We start from the raw sequence: 13522 nt of genomic DNA on the forward strand, positions 1-13522 counted from the left end.
ATAAAATACATAGCATGTTTTTACTGTGGTATATAAGAAAATTTATCTTTTCCTTTCCACTTCTTACATTCTCATCCTCACAGTCTCTTGTTATTGCAGGACTGCGTGCTGCAGTGCTGCCACGCCATTATATGTCTGAATAAGTGCTGGAATAAGCAGATCTCACAGAGCAACATATGGGAACTTTTTAAGATCTATGGAAAAAACTGAGAGTCTAAAACTGGTCAAACAAAGCAGCTGTGAGTATCAGTAAAAGGGAATATTTGAACTCTGCACAGCATTTAAAGCCTTTCATCGTCTTTGTTATTTCTCCTTCATCTCCAGTTCTCAGTTCTTTGATTCTACTAATGTTTAAATAATGAAATGCTGTTTTTCATGCAGTTGTGGATTGAGAGGAGCATTATCTGTTTGAATAATTGAGAATGTTGTTAAACTCAATACTTTTAAATGACAGATATACATATATACATCACACTATCACACATTAGTTTCTTTATTTTCTTCTAATTTCTCAAGTTAAATAAAATAGTATTTTGTTTACCAGAAACATGAAAGAAACCTAAAAATATTTATGTTACTTTGCAACACTAAATAAGCACTTTAAGGTGATAATATGTCTAAAATGTGTAACAAATAAATTAAAATCTGTATTACTTCCCCCAAAATTTTATTGAGAATAATGCAAACACCTAAAAATAAACAGCCAGTTTAAAGACATATATTTTATGTGGAAGTAAACCTGACTGAAAATGCTGTCAGGTAGTGATGATTCTGTTACAGGCTTACTGGTTGAGGACCATAAAAAGCAGCTCAACCCTTGGTAAACAAATGTGGAAAAGCACACAGGACACAACCGCAGCTGCTGCCTAATAATAAAAAAAGACTTTCAAGAGGGCAATGATAATTTAAAATCATAAAAAAGAAAAGGATGTGTTTTGCCCCTATGGATTTTACAGAAGCTTTATGAACTTTTCATTTGGATTTTCAATTCCAACTATATATTTTTTTTCAACTGTAAAATCATTCCCAGTTATGTGTTTATTATGATTATGAAATTTTGAGCCAAAAGCAAAAAGCCTTTGCTGTTTGTAAGACTTATTTTATGCACAGCAGCAGTAGCTCATTAGAAATACAAGTCTGGGATGTGGGCGGGACTGTTTCGGTGCAGAGTAACCCCGCCCCTCCCTGTTTGCGCGCAATTCTGGCTCAATCTGACTCTGATGTTAGAGCGAAAAATAATGGTAAGCAATATTAGATCAATCCAGCCTTACTGTTTTGAGTCAGATTGAGCCCCAATTTCAATTAATTAATTTAAGAAGTGGAAAAATGGGCCAAAGATGATTTGGGAGATGACTAAAAACAAAGTTGATGAGTGTTCAGGAATTGTTTGAGCTGAATAACCAGGATTTTCATAGATACCTACAACTGTGACACTACATTGGACACGAAATGAAAAGAACAGATTTAGAAATGTCCCAGCCAGGATTAATTAAAACAATGATAGAAGCATACAAGTCACAGAAAACCCCAAAAGTAATTTAAAATATATATTAAGGTCTAGAAGATTTGAATGATGACACCACAGAGTATGTAAAAAAGAAATACGAAAAGGAAGCCAATATTGAGATCTTAACAGAGGAATGGGAAGAAATAAACAAACATCACAACTACAAAGTCAATGTTTTGGAGGGAATATGGGTGGAAGCATATTATCAGATATTTTGCAACTCCTGCACAAAGAAGACATGAAGATACAAGCTTTTGGAGACTTTGTGGGGAAGTTAAAGCAGATAACTTCCACATATTCTGGGATGTCCACTGATAATTCAACACTGGACTGAAATTAAAAAAGGCATGGAAGAAGTCCTGAAAACAAAGCTTCCATTCACTTTTGAAGTTGTGTACCTGGGAAAGATTGAAATAGTACATTTAAAAATAGCTGAGGACCATAAAATCTTGAACATCATGATATTGGCCAGTACAAAAGCAATTACCAGAAGATGGCGAAGTGGGTTTGTTTTTATTTGTTTCTGAAGTACCTATGTTAACCTGTACACCTTTAATGGAAAAATTAAGTATACAAGGGTCTTACTTTCTTTTCTTCTCTTAATATTACATTTGTGAGACGCTATCCTTTAAAATGTAGCATAATCTAATGTTTTCTGAAAACCTAATAAAAAAAAAAAAAACTAAATAATTGCATTTCATTACAGCAGGTGTGTTGAACGCCTTATTGTTTCTCACACACCTTAGTGTGAGCAGACCAAGGTGTGCGCAGAGGGAGAGGACGCCCATCTCAGTAACTGCATCAAGAGTAGAAGCATTTTTGAAGCCCAATGAGGCAATTTTCTTTGTGATTTTGGGCTATATAAATAAAATTGAATTGAATTGAAATTTCAAACATCCGGCTTTTCTGATCCACGGTGGTTTAAACTAAGAAATACTCAGAAACGCAGTTTTAATAGACAATTCATATATGATTTTAAATAGGTTCTCTACTGTGAGAAAAGTGCTACAAAACCATGTTAAAACCACAAAAAATATGATTTTAATGTGAGTGGGTCCACAAACCGGTCGCAGGCGCAGCAGTCTAAGCAGAGATGCCCAGACTTCCCCCTCCCTGGACACTTCCTCCAGCTCCTCTGGTGTGACCCTGAGGTGTTACTAGTCCAGCCAAGAGAAATAGTCTCAATCTGAATTCTTCCCTTCTCCCTACCCCTTCATTTAGCCCTCCTTATGGAAAAATAGTGTCCCAGAATTTAGACGATTCAGACAATAGTCAGCTAGCGTATAGCATGGAGCTTTCCGCAGTTTTATAACTTTAAAAAGGTCATGGTACAACAAAAAGTCATGACTTACATTTAGATGTAAACTTCTGTGGTTCAGAGCACACCAACGTGAAGAAATGCACTTCTCTCTTTTGCATCTTCTTCTGCCACATTGTGTCCTTCCATTAGACTCCGTTGATCTGCTTGGACACAGCGCTCTGTGAACAGCCCGCCTCCTTAGCTATAACTAAAAATATTTTTTGGAGCAGCAGTAGGGCGGTAGAAATTCCGCTGGGAAGAGTGGAAGTTGGGTCAATTATTAGGAGGCGTATTATGGAGGACCTGCAGAAGCAATGGTAAAAGGAGAGTAAGAGATGGCCTCCATACAGTATCCAAGAAGACAATGTAGGGAAAGGCATAAATCTTACTTCAAACACCAGAGATCAAGTTATAATATGGTGGTTGAGGATGGGGCACGTGGCATTAAACAAAACGCAATATTTCCTAGAGAAACATCCCACTGGACTGTGTGATTGCGGGAAAGGGAAAGAATCATTGGAGCGTGTTTTATGTTACTGCAAATTGTTTGGCAAAGAATAACAGACGCTTGTGGATATAGTGAAACTGTCAGAGGGAGAATGGTTGAGTCTGAGGAGGCTGCAGGAAGGGGAGCAGAATTTCAATAAAACTATCATTGAGGGTTTTTTTCAGAAGAACTGGGCTGTTGAGGAAAATATCTTTCTTTTTTTTCAGTCTAGTTAGATAGTCCCCCACTCTGACTCACACTCCTACACAGTGGGTGGTGGTAATACACCTTGACGTTGGTGCTGCCTGCCATTTAAACCAGAAGAAGACCACAGATTTCTCAACAGTTCTCAAATTTTCCTGTTTTCTTGGGATTTATGGTAAATGGCTTATACTTGTATAGTGCTTTTCTACTTTCCTCAAAGGCCCAAACCGCTTTACAGTCACAGACTCACCCATTCACACACTGGTGGTGGCTCCGCTGCTGAACACTGGTGCCAACCCTCCACCCAATATGATGTGGAGCCTCACTTAATGTAAAAATAAACAAATACATTCTTGAAATCAATTGAACAGTGGCCCCTGAATCTTTGTTCTAACAGTTAAATGCTTTAAGAGAATAATAGAAATGAATACACTTTGGCACATATTATATGCTTTAAGAGAATAATAGAAATGAATACACTTTGCCACAATATTCTAAAATTATTTTGGGGGCAAACGTCTGTACATGACCACACAAGTGAGCTCATATAAAAGATCTGGTTAAGGTTTTTGATGCCTCTGGAGCCTATATGTGTATAGAAGAATACTGCGAAAACTCACTAAAGAAAAGCAAACCAACACTGACATGTACAAAAAGAAAACTCAAACCTTAAGGCAAACAACAATGGATCTATTCGAAGCAGAAAAGACACAATCCAAATGAAATTCAACCACAGACAGACAATGAACAGAACCATCAACATGAACCTGACTATAAAGGGACATGGAACAATGCAGGGAGGATAATAATATGCTATCTTTCTGTTTATCATGATCATTGTAATTACTTTTTTCTCTTGTGCTCTCAGTTAAAACTTCTTGGCTGATGTTGTGGTTTCCTTGAATTGTTGGGCTTTTATCCTGTTTCTGTGTCTGTTTGTGATCTAATACCTGAAATTAATCAATAAAATTGCAGTAATTAACTGACATTAATGATCATGTGACCACTAGTTTTCATCTTATCGATTGTTTTCATTTTTTAGTGGCATAATGTTTTTTAATCGTGCGGCTCTGTGCGACAGAGGCCTCCTGTCGGCTGGAGTGCAGCATGTTCGATCCCTCCCTCTGCTGTCAGCTGCTGAACGCTCCTCCTGTCACGTTGTCGGGTGCTTCGGTGGAACTTGAAGAACTTGAGCTCACTTCCTCGACATTTTGTGCGTCGTCGACGCACGGACGATCTTTCTGCTAATTGGACGGTTAGCTGAAGTGGGCGGGAATATCTGTTACACCGTACGCGCTGTGATTGGCCGCCGTTTCATAGTGGGCCGTGCCTGACGCCGGTGTCTCCCTGGTTGCGCAAGACGCCATTTTGGAGTGACAGTGAAAGATAACCTAAAGACCAGCAAGCTGTCTTTTTAAAGGTAAAACCCACTAGAACCAATTCATGTTTGTACCCGGTTTGTCAAATAATGTTAATGAGTTCAGACGCAGCCTAAGCGATCACATTTTGGAGTGGTTTACCGTGACGTCATGGTGTTCTCTCTGTAATGTGACGCGGCATTGAGCTAACGGCGGCTAGCTAGCTCCAGTGGTTCCTGTATCGACTGACAAGAAAAGTGCGACAGAGAGATTCTCGCGTTACACGACCTATTATACACCAACGAGTGTTTTGTATGTCAACGTTTGACGTCTTCGTGTGTACCGCTGCTCGTGGTTGACGGAATTACTTCGTACGGATCAAATATAATGTTACCCGTTAGCGGGGTAGGCTACCTTAGCTAGCCGAAGCATCCGCCCTAAAGTGGAGCTAACTATCAGTTTCTAATGGTGTCAGTATTACTGGAACAGCATCAGCTTTCGGATTTCATTTGAATCCCGGTTACATTATATGTATATTACTGTTGCATGTAAAACAAACCCCCGCTGGGGTGTGTGGACAATTTAGTTTACCGACCGAAAAGGCCTCAAATCGAGTCATCTGTTAGCTGTGCGGTTAGCCAGGAGTCCGACGTATTCGTCCGTTCAGTTTGCTACTGCTTCGATAAAATAAAATAAAAAGCGATTTATATTGTTAGAAATTTAGTCGATACAGATTTGAGGTGAAATATTCATCCATTAATGTCAGTTTGTTAATGTTTTCCATATTGGGTTCAGATCCTAATCATGACCCGAATAACTTTAGAAATATCCCCATTAAAACACGCGTGTGCTGTGTAGACTTTTCAGATGTTTATTCACATCAGTCTGGATGTTTACCTGCTCGACTCGAATAGAAACCGTCATGATTTAGAGTAATCTATGCTCTGATCCTGTCGTTTATGGAGGATCGATTATCCACACACATGAATGGTGTTTACACCTTTATAGAACTATATTTTTGCATATAGTTTTATCAAGATGTAAGTGTAAAAAGATTTAGTCAAGGCAAACATTTAAGACTATTGAGATCATAGCTTTTTCAGTTTAACATAGTGGAGCTCGTAATATGACAACAGAGCTTTAACCTTTGTACTTTTTTACTTTGTTAAACTGTCAGTTTTCTTATATTGCTGTATTAATAGTAAAATGTTGTCATTTTCTTTTGCTGTTTTCTAGCTCTGTCATTATGGGGAATGTATTTGCAAGCTTATTCAAGGGCCTTTTTGGCAAGAAAGAGATGAGAATTCTAATGGTTGGACTGGATGCTGCTGGAAAAACAACTATCCTTTATAAACTAAAGCTTGGAGAGATCGTCACCACTATCCCCACCATCGGTAGGATTTCTGTTTGAAAATGATTGTATTTAATGTTTCAAATACTGTGTGAATCTGTTCATTTTGAAGCTGTCATAGAAATAAAGACATTTCTAAATCACAAATTAAATTTTTTCATAAAAATATACAAAAATTTCTTATGTCAGAATAATTACGATTAATTAAAAAAGGCATTTAATGAAGTATCTGTGTGTAGTTATGTTCTGATATAACAGACACCACAGTGGCACCAGTGGATCGCCTAAAAACATAAAAAATATATATGAATGGGAAACTGGCCTTAAATTCTATTTCATAACATTTCATAAAAATGCTATAAATTAACATCTATTGAGCTCTATTTTTTCACTTTGATGCAACACAGAAGACTACCATATCTATGTGTTCCTGCAGTAAAAGTATTCTGTACTTAGGTAATATGAAAAACACACAGATTTTCTGAATTAGAATGTCTCCTCAAATATGTTCTCCAAAGTGACACTGAACTCATCTCTGTTTACTGTAGTTCATGGTTTTTGAATTAACCATTGTGTGCCTTAGTTACTTGATAGTACAGCTGTCTGTAACGAGAAGGTTTTCCATCTGCTTACAATGCCAACCATTGAGGCTGACAACAGTCAAGCTGATGTTCAGCTGTTCCACAGCTCATCCTTTTTACATTTAAATATATTGTAGCCAAGATAAATGAAAATGAGATGCATTTAACTGCTTTTAGTCATTGTTGTTCATGGCTTCTATTGTTGGTGAATTCATCAGCTTGAACTGTGCAGCGTGCTCAGATTACATACAACTGGAGGAGTTCAGATAAATTAATGAAAATAGAAATATTCAGCTCCAAACGGGCTTTTACTCAAAAATACAAACTTCATTTCTTATGTTTACATTCAACAGACATTTTTTAAAGTTTGAAAAAATAACTATATTATTAAGTTAATGAATTTATGAACAAAAATAGTAAAATTTTATGCTTGAATAATGGAGGTACTTGGTGGTTAAACATTTTCTTTAACAAAAAAGTACAATTTAAAATTTCTATTGACCTGTTTAGTCTAACCTGTGAAGCCTTTCAAACTCATGTCTGTTACTAAGTCCTTCTTCATTTGTCCAGGTTTTAACGTTGAGACGGTAGAATACAAGAACATCAGCTTCACGGTGTGGGATGTGGGCGGTCAGGACAAAATCAGACCGCTGTGGCGCCACTACTTCCAGAACACTCAAGGTAAGGGGTGCACATTACTGCCCATAGCGGGCCCAACTGCTGCACCCAAGATGATCTTAAAGCTGCTGGACTGATGACTCATACACTATTGTTCAATCCTCAAAGGCTTTATTGTTTGACTCCTCCTCTTCCTGACGTTAAAGTCAGCAGCAAATGTTAGCCTATCAGAGTTCATCCTGCCTAGAAAATCAACAGTTGATTTAGGTTTTGTGAGCTTCTTTTAGTGGAACCTCCGCTTTTAGTTTTGTGCCTTATATTTATTTGTCTGTGTATTTATTTTTATTTGTCAATTTCTAATGTAAAAACAATTGTTTTTAACCTTTTTATAACATCACCTCAAAGTATGTATGTATTTTCATCATGTCAAAAAAATCTGTATTGTTTTCATTCCAAGTCTGTTGAAAGTGTTTCTTAGCCAATCAAAGACTTCATTCAAGTATTGTGTACAGACTGCTGTGTGCTTAGCTGTTGCATACATAGACATGTAACATTTATTGGACTATTTTTTGTCAATGCCTCTAAGCATACAAAAAGACTCAGAGCTCAGCAAATTCCTGACAGGTTCCTGATTTCCCATTAGGAGTTCCTGAGTAAAATTCTCCCCATTCAGCATGTGTGCAATCTGTAAAGGTTCATCCAAACTCTCCTGAAAGAACTGTACCTGCATGTTGCTTTATTTAAAATATAGCTTAACATATGTGAGATATCTTAAAATTAATCCCAGTAAAAATATCACCAACATGACTTGTGAATCACAAGTGTTTAATTTCAATAATTTAGTGAGAAGATTTTGAGGATACAATCAAACTTTAACTCCAAGGCAATCTGGAGTGATTGAACGAGTGTGGAAACATCTGACACGACCACACGGTTTGTGAGGAGCTTTAAGAGGCTCCAGAGTGGATCTGATTTAGCAGACCCGAAGGACCTATGGATGAGATGAAGAGAAAAACATTCAGTGTTTTCAAAATCATCTGTTACTTTAAAATGAAGCACAAAAGTTTTGGTCACTTCAGGAGTGAACAGCACTGAAACATGTTTCATGCTATTGAAGTTGTGTTTTCAATAGTTTAGTCACAGTACACAGAAAACTATGTGATCATTTTAATTCAGAAACCATGTTTTTAGCAGTTATTCAGTTCCAGGTTGATTGAATGGATCTGTGAACATCTACACCTTTAGTAACCTGCTAGATTAGTCAGTTCTGTTCTAGTTTAATTGAAACGTTTACCTGTAATTAACTTTAAAGCAGATTACAGGTAAAGTTTTAGACTTAAAAATCACATTGCTCATTGTTCAATTTGTTTTTACACTCTAAGATCTGTTTTCCCTCAGACATGCTTTTGTTTACGCAACAGTTTCTACATTTAAATCTGTTGCTGTGCAGTCAAATATTTTGTCTTCCATTTTCAGTCCTTCAATTGTTTTTGGATGCTCTTTTTATTTCTAGAGAGTTCTTCAAACTATATTAATATTTTTAGAAGATTCACATTTATGATTATGATTTATGATTAACAGGGTTATAACGCAGAGGAAATAGTGATCTGTTTTGGGTTAACCCTTTTACCGGTAACACCCAGTAACCTAGCAACAATTTTAGCCAAATGAAATGCATCCTGATTCATTTTCACAAACAAAACGTTTTGGTAGTGTGAAAACGATGATTCATAGCTTTAACGTTGATGCAGTCACAGATTGTATCACAGCCATGTGACATTAAACCATAAAAGTTTGTGAAGACAGTTTAACACCCGTTTTACCACCACCTTGTGGTCACAGCGGCACATTGCTTCCATGTATCAATGTTGGATTCGCCCAAAAAGATTTCAGAATGTCATTAATTTTTTTAGTTACTTGCACAATTTTTGGAGGTTCATCTGTAGAAATACTTTGTTTGAAATTTAATTGAAGCCAAAAAAGAATTCTTCATTATGATAAAAGTTGTGAGGGGGGAAAGCTCCTCTTTCAAACATCAACATGTCCGTCTTGCGTTTCTCTAAATGTGTATGTAAGGTTTGATCCCTCTGTTTGGTTCTGTCCTCATGAGGCACTCTTGTCTTTGCAGGGCTAATTTTTGTGGTTGACAGCAACGACCGGGAGAGGGTGAACGAGGCCAGAGAGGAGCTGTCCAGAATGCTGGCGGAGGATGAACTAAGGGACGCTGTGCTGCTCGTTTTCGCAAATAAACAAGTGAGGCATCTGACTGTAGCATGAAAACAGACAGCAGCTGCATCTTCGTGTTTTTAAGATCATTACTCTGAGGAGGGATGAAACCTTCTGGTCCCTTTATTTAAATCAAGACCAGCTCTGATTAGGAGTTTTGCATTAACATTGAAATACTAGTCAAACATCAGGTGTGTCACAGTTCAGTGAACATAATGTTTAATGCAGTAAACCCTCAAAAGATGAATTTATGGAATAAAGGAAAACAGCATAAACGGCACGAGCTGAAGCTGGTCTGGATGTGTTGTTGAACAGAGAATTTCCTTATGATTGCTGACTGTCTGTGTCTTTATAGGATCTCCCTAACGCCATGAATGCTGCAGAGATCACAGACAAGCTGGGCTTGCACGCCCTCCGTCAGCGCAGCTGGTACATCCAGGCCACCTGCGCCACCAGCGGCGACGGCTTGTATGAGGGCCTAGACTGGCTCTCCAACCAGCTGAAGAACCAGAAATGATCCATTCCACCAGTTGATTTTTGTTCATTTCTTTTCTTTTTTTTTTTTTCCTTTTCCTGTTTAAACACGATGGCAGCACCGGACCCAGGCCCCTCTGCTCCCCGTCTCCCCCAGTGCTTTCCTTTAAGAACTTCCTTCATTCCCTTGCCCTGCTACCTTCTTCTGTCAGTACTCTAGGGGCTGTAGCCTGTGCTGCTTGTGTGTGTGTGTGTGGGTGAGTGTGACCTTGTGTGTTCAGAGTGTGTGGGTGTGAAGGCGTCTCTGTGTGTTGGCTGGGACTGGGAGTAACCCTGGCGTGCCTTTTACACACCTGTGGAATCAGCAGTCTGGTTTTCCAGCCCTTTCTCCATCCACCAAACTCTGCCTCTGCCCCACTCAGTCTTGCACGCCCCCCCTTGTCCCCGCTCTCAAGAGGAAGCATGGTTTTCACATGGCAAATGAAGCCCCCTCCCTGTTAACTAGAATCTCCCCCCATTGTTGACCAAATGCCAGATGTTCCTTTAAAGCCGTTTGATTTTGAAGCCCACCTGTAAGAGATCTAGAGAATGGCATCTTAACCTGTATCAGGTCAAGTCAGATAACTGTAAAAGTCACACCACACATGGAGAAGAGACCCCCCCCCCATCATCATTCTGCTGCCATCTGAAAATCATGCTCTTGTTTTATTATTATATTGGAATATATCATATTATTCTTGCTGTGGCTCTCCGGTGAACACTACCTTTCTCCCACCACTGAGACCGTCAAGCACAAAGCAAGCCAGCAAATAAAAGTGGAATCTGCGAGTCCATGTTTGCAGATCTCATCTTTGGTAGTTGGCCTCTAATTCCCTGGATTAAATGACATTTTTGAGAAGACCTTAAGTGTGATGTCTTATTCTGACGGTGTTCCTATGTCCTGGCAAACTGAAGCCAGTAACAGAGCAGGAAGCATCATGGCATGTACCTGTTTCTGTTCCTGGGTTTAGCAGTCCTGAGTCTGCTGTGAATATTCAAGCAGTTCCTCAAACCCACGCAGGGCTCCAGAACCTTCACCTGAGCGCCTGGGCTGGCTTTTTGGCAGTTTTTTTTTCTTCTTTCCTCACCGTTCGCTTTTCTCCTTTGATATCCAACATTTTGAAATGTTTGTGGGAGAAGGACTGGACCGAATATGAAGGCTCTGAAACTGTGAAGAACCCAGACAGGAAGAGGACGGGTTGATGGGCCATGACTCCTCACTGCAGAGCTGCAGACGCCATGATGGAGAACACCAGCATGTCTCTGTGGTGGCGAGCTGAGGAGCTGGCGCGGGGGTGGGGGGCCGTGTGCAGTACATGGTGGTGAGGTCCAGGAGGCGCCGCGGCGTGGAATCAAAGGGGTTAATGAAGCTGGCACTTGTGTCAAGAAGAATGATTGTAAATCTGTATGTTCCCCTGCAAACTGTTTGTGTGGGGATCTCTGAACACATGAATAAACATGATTTGATCCAAAACCTGCTGCAGACAGAACCTGAAGCCTCACTGTTTGTCCAGCTGATGTCAGAACCTTCAACCTGTGGTTGGAACACGGACTCTAGAGTACCGGTGTCAATGAGCTGCAGAAGCCAGGCTTTATGATCGTTTAGACTTTTCTAAACTGATGAGGGTTACAGTTCATCTGCTCCTAATGTTCAGGTTTGCTCCTAGTGCATTTAAAAAACATGATGAAAACTGAATGTTTTGGCCTCAAATTGATGTTTATAGTGGAAAAACCAGAGCAGTGTCTGCTGTCATTTTAAACCACTGTAGGAATATTCCAGAATATGAAATCCTGATCTCCTTTTCTCTGTGATGACCTGCAGTAAATTGGCTTTGAGTTGTTGGAACACAGTTGGATCATCAGCTTTCTCATGTAGAGCAGTTACCACCTGTCAGCCATCAAACAGGTCCAGGACCTCCATCCTGCATGCTCCTCTGCCTGAACACCTGTACAGGTCAGGTGTGTTTACATGACACAGGAAGCTGGGGACACTCATGCAATAATACGGGTAGTGTGTTTTATTCTGGCTGAGAAAGAAAAAAAAACATTTAAACTGTGAGCACCATGATGACCTCATTCACCTGAAATAGGTGAAGGTCAATCAGGAGCTTCCTGAGGAGGTGTGTCCTGGGAGAGCAGGAAAGGTAAAGGTGGTTGCCTCTATCTATCTTGCTCCTGCGTTCGGGCTGGCGTCCCGCCCTGGTGCATCGAGCTGATCAGACGAGTCAGGTGTCTCCAATACTAGCGGTCTTGTGCCGGCAGATCAGCTGTCTTCACATTAACGCCATGTTGATGGAGGTCATCTGCAGTGATGTCAAGACACCGAATGCAGGGCTTTGGTTGCAGTCCTCTCCAGCCTTTGGGTCTAACTGCAGAAGGACTCTTGTCAGGTGGTGAGGGGGAAGGCGGAGAACATGGCCAAACGACTGAACAGAGAAGCAATAACAAAATAGTAAAGCTGGATTCTGTTAGATCACGAGTCAAAGTCGGGGCCCGAGGGCCGGATTCGGCCCTCCAGATCATTTTATTTTATTGTTATTAATGGCCAGATGTTATCTTGCGCTCATTTCTAACTTAAAATTTTGACTAAATATATTTTTAAGGAGAGTAAAACATTGAAAAGTTTTTGAGGTTTAGGTTGATTTATTCTGAAATAATATTACGGCCTTTATTGTTATTCATAATTATGTTAAGTTAGGGTTTTAAAGTTTTAAATATTGGCATTCTGTTAGCTTTTTGGACTATTTTGGTATTTACTAAGATTTTTTAACCTGTTTGTAGTTTAGCTAATATTTCAGCTACATGCTAGCTGTTTTGCCTAATTTAGAGTTTTTTTCCGTTTTTTAAAGGATATTTTAAAGTTTAGCTATTTTCTCCAGCTACATGCTATTGACTTTAGCATTTTCATGTATCAGCTTCAGTGTTTTTAGGTATTAACTTTAGCGTTTTCATGTATCAGCTTCAGTGTTTTTAGCTATCTTTAGCGTTTTCATCTATCAGCTTCAGTTTTTTAGCTATCTTTAGCGTTTTCATGTATCAGCTTCAGCCTCACATTAGCATTATTACAGGTAATGCTGTATACAGTGGTGGACAAAAGTGTTGGTACCCCTCAGTTAAAGAAGGACAAACCCACAATTCTCACTGAAATCACTTGAAACTTCCAAAAGTAACAATAAATAAATAAAAATTGAAAATTAAACAGTCAAAATCAGCCATCAATTTTGAATTGTTGATTAACATAATTATTTAAAAAAACAAACTAATGAAACAGGCCTGGACAAAAATGATGGTACCTCAATGAAAGATTGAAAACCTCAGTTAAAACCTTCTTTAACCTTCAACACTTTTGTCCACATCTGTATATACTTCACAATTAT

At 39.1% G+C, this 13522-nt stretch overlaps 1 protein-coding gene across 2 annotated transcripts; it reads left to right on the forward strand.

Annotated features, from left to right (window-relative positions):
- Positions 1-4761: 4761 nt before the first annotated feature.
- Positions 4762-11619, forward strand: LOC112154183 (ADP-ribosylation factor 1). 2 transcript variants are annotated; one of them, XM_024284936.2, is made up of 5 exons: positions 4762-4918; positions 6093-6250; positions 7359-7469; positions 9535-9659; positions 9988-11619. In XM_024284936.2, the coding sequence occupies exons 2-5, from the start codon at positions 6103-6105 to the stop codon at positions 10147-10149; spliced, it is 546 nt and encodes a 181-aa protein (XP_024140704.1). In that variant the 5' UTR covers positions 4762-4918; positions 6093-6102; the 3' UTR covers positions 10150-11619. The 2 variants fall into 2 exon arrangements, with proteins under 2 accessions (XP_024140704.1, XP_024140705.1); XM_024284937.2 differs by lacking the exon at positions 4762-4918 and adding an exon at positions 4975-5168.
- The last annotated feature ends 1903 nt before the right edge of the window (positions 11620-13522 follow it).

This window comes from Oryzias melastigma, linkage group LG19 (genome assembly GCF_002922805.2).
Source record: "Oryzias melastigma strain HK-1 linkage group LG19, ASM292280v2, whole genome shotgun sequence".
Lineage (NCBI taxonomy): Eukaryota > Metazoa > Chordata > Actinopteri > Beloniformes > Adrianichthyidae > Oryzias > Oryzias melastigma.